Source organism: Lissotriton vulgaris (assembly GCF_964263255.1).
Source record: "Lissotriton vulgaris chromosome 9 unlocalized genomic scaffold, aLisVul1.2 SUPER_9_unloc_2, whole genome shotgun sequence".
Taxonomy (NCBI): Eukaryota; Metazoa; Chordata; class Amphibia; order Caudata; family Salamandridae; genus Lissotriton; species Lissotriton vulgaris.
Genome location: NW_028240617.1, coordinates 266,883 through 281,008, shown reverse-complemented (window position 1 = coordinate 281,008; position 14,126 = coordinate 266,883). Strand labels below are relative to the sequence as shown.

Sequence of the window (14,126 nt, the reverse complement as noted above, 5' to 3'; positions counted from 1 at the left end):
GAACATTAAATTGGGGACGGGATGATTTTCAAACCATAAAATACAAAGAAACTCTCAGTTTTGAATAAGTAGGTTTCAAATATAGATTAAAAAACAGAAGCACTTTTTTTTATTCAGTTCGCGGCGCAACATCCTGCTTTTGGAAATGCCGTGAATTTCAATGTTTTAAATTCCAGAAGCACGAAGCCCCCTCCCTAGCTCTTCGTTGAAATGGAATGTATGCGCTCTAGCCTTACCTGAGAGGATTTAAACACATCCGTGTAGAAGCTACAATTTACTTCCGGGTCACAGGCTGCTGCGTTCGGACTACACTTCCCAGGGCTCTCCGCGGCCGCGTGTGCTGGTGGTACCTCCAGCAGACGTGAGTACTGGGTTGTTTTCATTCCTCCGGTTCTGCCGCCTGCTACCTTCCAAGATGCCGATGAAGGGGCGCTTCCCGATCCGCCGCACCCTAGCCTACCTGCAGGAGGGCAAGATAGTCTTCAAGAGCTCGGTGAAGGTCATGACCGTCAATTACAACACGCACGGGGAGCGCGCGGAGGGTGCCAGGTAAGACTTCACCACTGGCATCGGGGGATGATAGGACCATCACAAACAGGGGGGCGGCAGGCTGTGCTGGTGCGTGGGGGGACAACGTGCCACTGCATCTCACTGAGCAGCGTTCCCTGATGCACCATTATTTTGCAGGAACGGGTGGATTTCAGTTTTAGAATAAGATACTCTCCAAGATTTTTCCAATTAGCATTTCGAATTTGATAAGTAGTTTTAGAGTTTGGAATCTTGTACTGTGTAAAAGTTGCACTTTCTTGTGCTGTTTGGTAATGTGAGACATTGAACAGAAACCCGGATGCAGTTCTCCGAGGTTTGAGGAATTTAGTGCAACCTTTTACACTACAGTGCAGACTTTTAACTGAAGGTCTAGCCAACGTAAATTTACCTTCATGACTAAGGTTGTATCAGGTGAGACTGTGCCTTGAGCACAAGAACTCAGTGAATTATCACTAAACAAGGGAGAGGGGACCTAGAGAGACATTAATATGGTGCCAGTTCATTGTTATCAAAGAAGTTGATGGGCTTGAGCTGGAATATGCCATTGTTATGTTAGCTGGCTTGTAACGCGTGGCTTATCCTCTAGTTTGGTACCCAGAAGATGTGTGGGTCTGTGGGAGTGATGACTTAGTCTGCCATGGGTTGTCCCACAATCTACAGACTTAGGCTAGCGGGAGGACAAAGCGAAGGGTGTATCCCAATTATACCGGGACCAATGCCTTTTATTGAACTATGATGCCCCATGGGTGGAAAAAACGAATCTGTTTGTAATTTCCGCTGAACCCGAGTACCATTGGTCGTTACCTAGTGGAGCTGGCCTATGCAGCTATAGAGGAGTCTTGCTAGGGTTCACCTCCTTGGCCGTCACCTACCCAGCCGGACATCGGACATTGTTTTTAATGGTGCTTCACAGTCTTGTCTATCTTTCACTGCTTGTTTCCCCTGAAGTCCCTCCCCCTCCTCTTGTCTACCTGATTCTATCTGCATTCCTTTCCCCCCCCCACCCCCCCTACCTTCCATTCCACATAAGACGTTTCGGTCTTTGCTATGTAACTCGAAAATAACCTATGTTATCGTGTAATCTCATGGTTTTCTACTGCCTGTTCTCACCACTGAGTCTGAACATTCTTGGCCGATGCGTGGTGGAGCTGTCCTATGCAGCTATAGAGGAGTTTGGCCCTGGTTCTCCCCCTTGGTCTTCACCTACCCAGCCGGACATCTGGCATTGTTTTCCTCGCCTCCGCCTTATGTTTTTTTCCCCTCTATCTTTCTCTAATGTCTATACTTGGAATCTGTAACTGAAGTAATTTTGTAATCTTTAACTTGCTGATCCTCATGTAAAGCACTCCGATACCTATAGGTCTAGCCAGCGCTATATACAACTTTGCAAATAAAAATAAAATAAATGAGTAAATGGTAGAAGAGCCAGGTCTTCAGCTTTTTGCAGAATTTAATAAGTGTAGATGAAGCCCTATTGTGCAGAGGAATTAGAGAGCGAGAGGGGGGAGGTACAGTTCTGCTCTTGATGGAGGCACATGAGACCGTACCATTGCCGCTAGAAAGAGCATTTATGAGCAAGTTACAACAATCTGTCAAAACTCAAGAAGGGGAACACATGAAGCTACTGCCACAAGTGTGAATGAAGCAATGGTCGAGGACATCCCATATTCTACTGGATATCACTAGTAATACTTGATGGTTTTATCCTTTTCTTAAGTGTGCTGTGACCAACATTTTCTCAGTAATCGCTGCTGTACATTATTGGGACCAGTGTCCTACTGGTCTCAGTTTCTTATGAAACCAGAGTAAACTGGCTGTAAGTGGAAATTAAATCAGGTTATTCCTAAGGATAGACAACAAGCATTGGCAAAGCCAATTTTTTTTTTTGGGGGGGGGTTTGCAGTTGGGCTGTTTGTGGGTCTGGGTGCCCTAGAAAGCACGCCAGTTACTAAACTAAGAGTGGTATGAAAAGGGTCAGAACATGTACTGTAAATTGTAAATGCTGGATTTATATGGTGTATACAGTGAAATATTGTATAGTAGATACTTTTGACAAAAGGGTAGTATTTTTATTCCATAATTACGAAATAATATATGCCGCACATTTGTGAACCAAGAAAAGTAATTAATTCAACATGATATTGTGACAGCAAAATGAAACAAATAAATGCATGATTTTGGTAAAGCTTAAGTCAGTTAAACAGGCACTTCCTAAACTAAAACTATGGCTGGGTAAATAATATAGCAAACACAACAAGATGATGGACCGGAAACAAGCATCCTGGGACCGGTTTCGGGGTATCACCCCAATGATGCGCAGACGTGGGTCCCTTGCTCGCTGTACCACTGGATTCAAGCTAGCCTGGCTAATGAGGAGTGATACCCCGAAACCAGTCCCAGGAGGCTTGTTTTTGGTCAAGGGAGAATCTGGGTTGGCAGTTTGGGTTTAACTGTTCCCATGAGGAGCAGGGTCAAGACTGATATGCATATGACTTGGTCCAAACTGGGATGGCATAGCGAGCAAAAGAACAATGTATTAAACCTAGATCTCTTGACTGGGGGTGAGTGGTTGAAAAGTTTCAGCACTCCGTCCATTATCTTGTTGTGTTTGCTGTGTAATTAATATGCCAGCAAAGTAATTGTGTCAAAGAACATACCGACCCTGTTAATTAGAAGTTACATCTAGCAATATATCTGGTTGCATTATGCAGTCTATTAGCGGACCCTACGAATACAGCAATGGCCCTTGAGAAAACAATGTGACTGGTCTTTGGGTGTTATTGTCCTTCTTGTATGTCCATTATGTTGACTTTTGATGTCTTACAGTTTACCATTAATTGTATCATTTGTCAGACTTCTTTGAAACTTGCCACCCCATATCTTTGTATTGATTATCCCTGCCTTGCTGAATTCAATTCTAATTATTTTCCTATAATATGGCACCAGATATGTGCTATGCTTATATTTGTCCCATTTTTACATTGTATTAGTATAACCTAAGCTCCTTTTAATACCCCACTTGATGCTTGTCAAAGTATCTTACTGTGATTATGACTGTCTAATGAATTCACACAGTTTGTCACACGTACTTTGTTACAAAGATTACTTTTCAACACCCTAATACAATTTTTTTGTTGCACCATGCACAATACTGACTTTTCACACCCTGTGAGTTTGACATGTCATATATCGCTAGATATGCAGCTAAAGAACATTCATGCTTCATGTAAAGAGGTTGCATTATTAAGGGCGTGTGGTAGGACAAGTATAGAAGCAAGTGCTGCTGAAAATAGATAGTAGATATTGAACGTGAAGTTATTGCTGCTGAAGGGGCGTCTTTTAAAAAAAAATGAAGTTTGTCTTTGTGTTTTATTTGTTATGCCTCCTCTGGAGCAATCATGAAATGGTTTTACAAACTGGGTGGAAAACCTAACCTCTAGTGTGGTTAAAAAATATTGTATGCAAAAGTAAAATATAATAATATAAAGTCTTTAAAATGTTTTTTTCTCTGCAGAAAGTTTGTATTTTTCAACATCCCTCAGATCCAGTACAAGAACCCCTGGCTCCAGATTATGATGTTTAAGAATATGACCCCTTCATCTTTTCTAAGGTTTTATTTAGGTAAGTACTGGCATCTGCTTGGGACGGGCGGCAGGTACGTGCAGTATAAGCTTCCAAGAGCCAGCTAAAGTACACTTGTTACAATTTTGCATTCCTTGCAAAGACACGAGGAACATGCACAAATAGATTTTCATAATAATCATTTTTCCGACCTCTTCTACTTTGCTACAGTTAAATTGCTATTTGCCTGGAGCTCACTTTCTTTTCTCGGTCTTCGATTTTTGTGCTCTGGTAATTTTCTAAGATATTGTATGAAAGTTGCCCTACATCACACAAAGTGGTAGCACACTGTCATTTTTAATCAGCAGATTTTACACTGAAATGGCCACAAACCTTTCCACTGACATGCAGCTTTACCGATAAAACTATATAGTGTAAAAACAATAATGTTTGGAAATGTAGAGTTTCTGCAAATATGTGTCACTTGCACATCACCGAGTAAAGTGTATTGTTTTGTTCATATTTAACTCTGTTTGCATCGCACTTGTCAAATACAAAAACATATGATTTTGTAATTCCTGATATAGTTTAAAATATTTGTAACATTAATTTACAGGCTATTTATTTAAATGTTATGTGTTAGTGAAAAATAACTAACATCTTCAGACCGCTCACTTGACAAAAACCTCTAACTCCAGTAAGAGAGAAAAATAAACCTCCTTTTCCAGGCAGCAATTAGTTAAAAGGCAAACTGAAATTCGACCCTTTTCCTTGAACAGACGCAGATGTATCTAAATAAAAGCAAGATTTAATGGCATCTTTATTGCTCATTCTCTTTCTCAATGAACAGAACACCTGTTCCTTTCCCCGCCTGAGTATACTCGCAAATAGCACGCCCTGATAAAATTTTACTTGAAATTGCGAGTGGGCGACTATATTTTTCGAGGCATGATTTCCTATTATTTTTATTTGGCAGGATGGCAAAAAAATCCAACATTTTACAGACCCAAAAAAGGATCACCAGTACAATTCCGAATGTTTACCGAAACATTAGATAGAAATTATTGTTCAAACATTCTTCTATTATCACTCTTTAGCACTGTATATTCCACTTATCCATATTATCAGTCTTTTCCTTTAACAGCCTCCTGTGTTTATACCATTTGTATTATGAATGCATTACACACTTAAGTCTTGCCAAGTAAGCAAAATGGAACTCCTCCAGTTTGTTTTTTGCTCAATTGATACGAATATTTAATGTGCAAAACAAGTTTCTTAAGGAGTGCACACAAGCACAATCTAAGATCCTATAATGCAATAGTAGGATCCGGTGCATCAACAGACTTGGAGATGTCGAAGATGTTTTTACATACCATACACCTATAAGACTTTAATTTCAGTCATTGAAGTAGAACATAGATCCAACTATCAATTGCTATATGACGCATAGCCCATTGCTTGACTAATTGTTAAAAAAAATCTAATCCTCTTTGGAGTACAATACAGTGTATACTCAAAAAAATAATGTTTTACCCATCTTTGTTAGAATTTATTGAAAGAGAATGAATTGTAAAATTCCCTTCCCCAATTCTTCCTCTGTGAAGTCAAATCCTTGAACCATTTAAAGCAGATTTTTTCCTGGTTGTTCTTTTTGAAAGAATATAAAACTCTGCTATAGGTGTGTACAATGTGACCCTTTCTAGGTCATTACTGAAACTCTTTTAATATATATTGATTATGGCTTCCTCCCATTAATAATACTGACATGTGTGTTCTGCGTTCACAGGACCCACTCCTTCCTTGCACTCCTTTTGATTTTCGTACAAATTTTACTCCATGCGTGTAAATGTCAGTTTGTAAATTTTATTCATTTCAAACTTAATTTTGTAGCGAGTCTTTCATCCATATAGCTTATATTTCATTCATTGACTTTAACATGCTTGTAATTATTCCCAATGCATTTCAAGCATTACGCTCTTCATCAGGGGATTATACATCTGAAATCATAATACATATAATTAAGTACTGAGGTCTATTCTTACCCAACAATCTGCATCGGAATTTAGTACATGTATGCGTTGTCTCGATATACACGTTGTTTGTGGCTCGTTTACTCATGTGCTTTTTACACCTTATAACCTGTGGTTACCTATTCATTTAAATCACATTATTTTGAAATATCTCACTTGGTGTTTTGACCTTGTAAACCCACTTGTTCTTATTGACCGGAACGAACGTGCAATAGTTGCACTTTGTAACCCATAACCACATTGTTCCATAAATCTCACTGACCTTAGAGCTTTCTCATAGCGTTTCAACACTGCAAATCAAAAAACGATAGAGCGTAAGTTTCTCAATATTTTTAAATGTGTGCGTTACGCGCTGGCTTGTTCTATATTCAGAACCCGTGCTCTTACCCGGTGTGTGGTTCTGCTCGTCTCCGCTCGCTACTCTGGCGTGCGTCGCTCTAGCGTTACCTCGGCTTACAACTCTATGTTCTTGTTCCGATCACGTGACCAAGTCTACGTCCTTGTTTACAATGCAATTTAAAGTGGCATCCTCACGAAAAAGAATTATACACAACGTGTAAGGCGATGGTACTGTACCTCGATTACTGTGTGATCATTTCTTAATTGACAGATGGATTCTGCATATCAAAATAAATACATACATATCAAACACATTTTTTATATACATATCAAAGAATACGGATCTCAAAGTCTTAATATCGATTATAAGAAGCAATTAAGGTCCATCCTTTCATTGAGGCCCTTTGGCTGTGTGGTGCATAGAAAGTTTATCCAGAAGACTTCTCTCCTTAGTAACTGGTTATTGTTGTCTCTTCCTGGGATACTTTTCACAATCTCCAAAATGCAAAATTTGAGCTGACTTACGTTGTGGTTGGCTTGGTTAAAGTGAGCAGCTACCGTCGATTTCAAGTTCTTCAATCGTATATTGCTCTTGTGCTCTATTACACGCGTTTTTATTTTTCTTTGCGTTTTTCCTACATAGGACAATCCACATGGGCACCGTAGCAAGTATATTACATTTTCTGAGTCACATGTTCCAGATACCTTCAAATTGATAGGGGTGCCTTTAGTTGGATGGTTAATAACATTACCCTTGATAATGGCTGAACAGTTTCCACAATTGTGACATGGTAGTGTACCACTATATTTAGTAGATTTTAGTAGATTTTTGCATTATTGATTGCCCTCAAATCAACATTATGTAAAAATAATGCAAGATTCACCGAACGCTGGCAAGCAATTCTTAATAAATGCTCATTAGAACTGATACTACTCATTGTTGAGGAATTGGCAAAGTTAATAGAAGATCTAACAAAGGAAATCAATCAAGTCAAAGATGAATTAGTCAAAATAACAACAAAAGATGAATGGGATAAAATCCTAGATGAAACTAACAAAAAATTGGAAGAATACACAAAGGAAATCAATGATAGAAAATTAAGGAAGTTCAAGAGGGACACGACAGATTATTGGCTGGGAGAAGTTTACTCTTGGGCTGACATATATGCAAAAAGGCGACAACAAAAACCAAATGCGTCAACAGATGACACATCATCTGATGATTCTCAACACAAACGATCTACATATGAAAGAAGACCTAGACCAGGTCCATCGACGGAATCAAACATTCAAAACGTAGAAAAACAATCAAGTGCAAGTACATCAGGCCAAGCACAACAAAAAGATTTTTTAGAGGTGGGCCAAGAACCACAACCAGAACCAGGAGGAGCAAAAAAACAAATAAATCGAGACACAGTGGCTCAAAACACCAGGAGCCAAGTTCTGAAAATCTAGTTATAAACATATCCAGTCAACCATTAACAGAACAAGAAGTCAAAACATTACAAAAAGGATCTTCGTATGTTCCAACGTACCATTCGAACTTTCTGGAAACTAAAGTTAGCCTATACAAGTTTTTAAGATCTTTGAGACTAAGGCATTTTTTTGACAATGTAATTGAACTCATGACCACTCCCACTAAAGAGAATACATTGTTAGGTTTGAGAAGCAAAAGCAAATACATGGCTCCAGTGAGCCATAAAGTATTAGACGCATTTGAAAAGGTGGTAGTCACAGAAATTGAAGAAACATTTAAATCACCCAAGACTAAACACTCAAATATGACTACTCAAGAGAAGAATATTTTGCAAAAACTAGCGAATAACTCATCAATCACAATCAGGCAAGCAGATAAGGGTGGAGCGCTAGTTATTATGGATACCAGTAATTATCTTTCTAAGGTGGAAGAACACGTCCAAGATCCAAACACCTATACCATCATGACTACGGACCCAACCAAAGAATTTATAAAAGTCTTGAAGAACATAATTGAGAATGCAATCAGCAAAGGAACCATTGGTCAAAAAGAAAAAGAATATCTTATCAAAGAGAATCCTACGGTCCCTTACATATACATGACTCCGAAAATTCATAAAGATCTGTATCATCCTCCTCTAAGACCAATTGTATCCACAATCGGATCGATACACGAACCCATTGGAAAGTATATTGATAAACATTTACAGAACATTGTTCAAAACACAAGCACCTATTTGAAGGACACAACACACTTTTTAAATATTTTGGAAGAAGAAAAAGATAAGTTTACTAAAGAGATGATTATGGCAAGCATAGACGTAAAGTCTTTATATACTTCAATTCCGCATGACCAAGGTATATCAGCAGTGGAAAGCTTGCTAATACAGGAAGACAAATCAGAAGAGTTAAAAATATTTATAATGGAGTTGTTACACTTTACGCTGTTTCACAGCTATTTCAAATGGGAAGAAAAATTCTACATACAAGCCTCTGGAACTTCCATGGGCAATTGTGCCGCACCGACTTATGCGAACATCTTTATGCATAAATTTGAGGTGGAGCATATACTAGAGAATGAAACATGGAAGAAGAATCTAATTGTATACAAAAGATACATTGACGACATTTTTGATCTTTGGAAAGGAAATGAAACCACGTTGAAAGCAGCCATACAGGAACTAAAGGTACAAAATGAGAGAATACAGTTTACAAGTACCATGAGCAACAAAGAATTGTCATTCTTGGACGTATTGTTAACTAACACTGAAGGTAAAATCATAACAAGTGTATACACCAAAAACACGGACAGAAATAACTTGTTACACTATAACAGTTTTCACCAACCTTCACTGAAACACCATCTACCATTTTCGCAAATTCTGCGTATAAAAAGGATAGCATCGACGGATGAACTATACACAAAACACAAACAGGAGACACTACAGAAGTTTAAAAAGAGGGGTTATCCAGATCCCATTTTGGAATCAGCAGCTAACAGAGCAGACAAACTACAACGTCAACATCTACTAAGATCTACCACAAAACAGGATGAAAAGAGAAGTGTATTCGTGTCAAAATTTTCCACAAGAAGTGGTAAGATAAAAAAGATTGTCCGCAATCACTGGCCTCTACTTGCACTAGAGGAAGACTTCAAAGGAATCTTTTCTAAACCTCCAATCTTTGCGTATGAAAGAACTCGAAATCTGAAAGAATTGCCAAAACAATCAATAATGCAAAAATCTACTAAATATAGTGGTACACTACCATGTCACAATTGTGGAAACTGTTCAGCCATTATCAAGGGTAATGTTATTAACCATCCAACTAAAGGCACCCCTATCAATTTGAAGGTATCTGGAACATGTGACTCAGAAAATGTAATATACTTGCTACGGTGCCCATGTGGATTGTCCTATGTAGGAAAAACGCAAAGAAAAATAAAAACGCTTGTAATAGAGCACAAGAGCAATATACGATTGAAGAACTTGAAATCGACGGTAGCTGCTCACTTTAACCAAGCCAACCACAACGTAACTCAGCTCAAATTTTGCATTTTGGAGATTGTGAAAAGTATCCCAGGAAGAGACAACAATAACCAGTTACTAAGGAGAGAAGTCTTCTGGATAAACTTTCTATGCACCACACAGCCAAAGGGCCTCAATAAAAGGATGGACCTTAATTGCTTCTTATAATCGATATTAAGACTTTGAGATCCGTATTCTTTGATATGTATATAAAAATGTGTTTGATTTGTATGTATTTATTTTGATATGCAGAATCCATCTGTCAATTAAGAAATGATCACACAGTAATCGAGGTACAGTACCATCGCCTTACACGTTGTGTATAATTCTTTTTCATGAGGATGCCACTTTAAATTGCATTGTAAACAAGGACGTAGACTTGGTCACGTGATCGGAACAAGAACATAGAGTTGTAAGCCGAGGTAACGCTAGAGCGACGCACGCCAGAGTAGCGAGGGGAGACGAGCAGAACCACACACCGGGTAAGAGCACGGGTTCTGAATATAGAACAATCCAGCGCGTAACGCACACATTTAAAAATATTGAGAAACTTACGCTCTATCGTTTTTTGATTTGCAGTGTTGAAACGCTATGAGAAAGCTCTAAGGTCCGTGAGATTTATGGAACAATGTGGTTATGGGTTACAAAGTGCAACTATTGCACGTTCGTTCCGGTCAATAAGAACAAGTGGGTTTACAAGGTCAAAACACCAAGTGAGATATTTCAAAATAATGTGATTTAAATGAATAGGTAACCACGGGTTATAAGGTGTAAAAAGCACATGAGTACACAAGCCACAAACAACGTGTATATCGAGACAACGCATACATGTACTAAATTCAGTTTCAGATTGTTGGGTAAGAATAGACCTCAGTACTTAATTATATGTATTATGATTTCAGATGTATAATCCCCTGATGAAGAGCGTAATGCTTGAAATGCATTGGGAATAATTACAAGCATGTTAAAGTCAATGAATGAAATATAAGCTATATGGATGAAAGACTCGCTACAAAATTAAGTTTGAAATGAATAAAATTTACAAACTGACATTTACACGCATGGAGTAAAATTTGTACGAAAATCAAAAGGAGTGCAAGGAAGGAGTGGGTCCTGTGAACGCAGAACACACATGTCAGTATTGTTTACGCATACCCTAAACTGCTCAATAGGGTACCGACCTTTTGCACCAACGACAGTAAAAAGACAATAGAACACACACAAAAATTATTAAATACAAGAGTGCAATACCACATCTCTTGTGTCATTCTTCCCATTAATAACAGAACAATAGCTCCTTCTGTGTAAATAATTAAAAAATACCTATCTGGTGAATAATGAAAGATATTTGCCCCTAAAATTGTGTTATCTCTTTCATATTACCCCCCCCCCCCCCCCCCCCCCCCCCACCACCACCACTCCACTCATATCCACCTTTTTTAAGCTTCTGGGGCAGTAATGGGGTTTTCCAAAAAGCAGGATACATCACTTTGCCTGTCGGGTTCAGGTTTATCATCAGCCAACAATAACCCTGACCAAGTCATTGCAATGCTCGAAACTTATGTTTTGTAGAGTAGTCATTTTCTCTCCGTATAGTTACCAAAAGTGGAACATTGACCTGGATAACAGTATATTGTATTAACTATAAAATTCTGCTGTGTAATAATTATGAAAAATGAATCAGTACCTAGCCATTGTCTTCTTGTTTGGTACAACTCTTCTGTCAAGCAGTCATGGGGTTTGTCATGCCCAAATTAATGAAATTATTAATCCTTTTTAACAAAAGTATCTTTCCTCAGAAAGCAGGGCAAAGACTGAAACAAAAATAGGTGATGTAGCAGAGCCACCTTTTTAGTTCGAGCCTAGAGCAGCGCATGCGCTGCTTACTGCTCAACTTTTAGTAAGGGGGATTTCAAAGTGCTACCCTGGCCTAAAGCTTGCGTGCATGTGCGCGTGAACGAGCTCAGCCGCCATCTGTCTTTCTTATCTCAATGTTTTACAGTTACGCGCCGTCATGGCTCATTAAGTGCTTTTGCGTGCAGCGCGCGCATACAAATCCCTCCGCTTCGCTCTCCTGCTGCAGCCCCCATCTATGCATTCCGCGCGGCCAGTTGTGAAATGTCACCAACATATACCAAAAAGGCTTCACTCTGCACCCTTAAAACAGAAATGTGAACCACTCGTGTATAAATAACTAAACTTCACGGACTGGCCGTATGTGCACAAATATCCGTTATTCACCCACATTTTGTATTTTTTGAAATGTGTTACCACTTACCTGATGAAGAACTACTGTGAGTGCATTTCTAGATAGCAGTCACTTAATTGCTCACGAAGTATGATGGACTGAATAGTTACTCCTCTTTTACAACCTTATTGTGAGTGCCCGCTATGTCGTATAATGAGGACTCCTTTCCAGTGTAATGTAATTCTATTGACATCGAAATAAATAATAGCATCAAGACATATCTGTGTGCATTTTACCAATCGAATTTAATGCGGCGTTACTTTAATAATTATCACAATTCGTCATGCTGCAAACTAAACACAGACGTGTTAATGAGAACACAAAGGACTAAATTATTCCCTAGTCAACCCGGTAAATCTGAGCACATTAAATAGGATCTGCAAACACCAAAGGTCACTTATGCACTGGGTCATGACAACAGATCCAGCATCGCCTATTGGATGTGGACTGGTGCTGCGATTTACAAAAAGGTTTCTCCATGAGCAAAATATAAAATATGCGATGTGCATGTGCAAACTGAGATGCTTTTGTGTATGACTGTGGTTGACCAGCACCACGCCTACTTTTTATTCATAGAATGCATGTCCTACAGCCTGGATTGTTTTTATGAGGTTCTTTCCTCAATATTTTTTCTGTTGGAGAGAAACCTTTTGGAGATCTTCTTACAAACCCTTATCCAGGAACCTCAACGCAGATATGAATAAGATTGCTGAAATTAATTCTGAGATGGTATAACCTCAAATACAGTAATAATTTAAACGGTATTAAATGTTTGGAGCCCTCATAAAAATAGAGCACTGGTTTAAAGGCAAGCATATTATTGCAGTTTGCTTTTGAACAAACTGGAGTGTCAGTGGGGCTGTCAGCCTCAAGATTGCAAATACTGAACCTATGCTATCTTGGCCTCTGTTGCTTCACTGTGATCTGGTTTTGACTATTTCGCCTGTGTCACATGTTTCTGTTTACGCTTCGCAGCAAACAGGAGTTGTGTGCCCCACTGACTCTCACGGTATACTGTAACTCCCACTACAACAAGAAAAAAAACAAGCATTGGCATAGCCAATAGGTCTCGCCTTTGGGACCTTATAATTGTTTAGCAATGCAACAGTTGATGTTATTGCATCAAGGATATTGTGCAGCATAACTAAATACTTATAAGGTCCCAAAAGCGAGACCTATTGGCCATGCCAAGCTTGTTTATCAATGCACAAAATAGCACTTTACCAAGACACTGTGTTTTGCTTTTCATGCCGTTATCACAAATGCCCTGATCGGAAAACCACAACGTTCTGTCTTTTACTTTAACCCCTTCGCTGCGGCGGCTGTTCAGCCACAGCGCTAAGGGGGAGGCGGGGCCGCGCGGCGGTCCTGCGCTGATGACGGAACCGCTCCGTCACAGCCCGCGGGTGAGCTGTGCCTGTGACTGAACCGTTCCGTCACCAGCACAGCCCACCCGAGGCTCGTGACGGAACGGTTCAGTCACGAGCATGGGAAGTGTTAATGGAACTTTGTAGCTTTTGAAACATGGTATGATGATGGATCTGCTTTAATTTGCTGTAAACTGCTAGAACTTTTTAATTGAACACGTGCTAAATGCACAATTAAACCCTTGAAAACTAATGAATTGGGATGTGCTACTGTTGTATGCTGATGGATCCAAGATGATAACAGCTAAGCGTGCAGAGAGAGAACTTTCTGGATTTTGTGCCTTCAAGTAAGAAACGGAAAAACAACAAGGTTATGGATGCAATGCTTAAATTAATCTCAGTCACTGGCAATTGCTCAGGCTGCATCCCAATTCATCGTCTTTAGCCCACCATGCCGCCTCAGTTTGGATCCAGCCACATGCATATCAGCCTTGACCCTACTCCTCATGGGAACAGTCCAGCCTGACCT

The 14,126-nt window shown here is 39.4% G+C and overlaps 1 protein-coding gene across 1 annotated transcript in view; it reads left to right on the top strand.

Annotated features, from left to right (window-relative positions):
• Positions 1-300: 300 nt before the first annotated feature.
• Positions 301-14,126, top strand: part of LOC147672941 (small ribosomal subunit protein mS25-like) — a 47,942-nt gene continuing 34,116 nt past the window's right edge. Inside the window, exons 1-2 of the mRNA XM_086947897.1 lie at positions 301-549; positions 4,064-4,170. Of these exons, the coding sequence (XP_086804023.1) occupies positions 416-549; positions 4,064-4,170 (241 nt within the window). The 5' untranslated portion in view covers positions 301-415. The remainder of the gene's footprint in view (positions 550-4,063; positions 4,171-14,126) is intronic.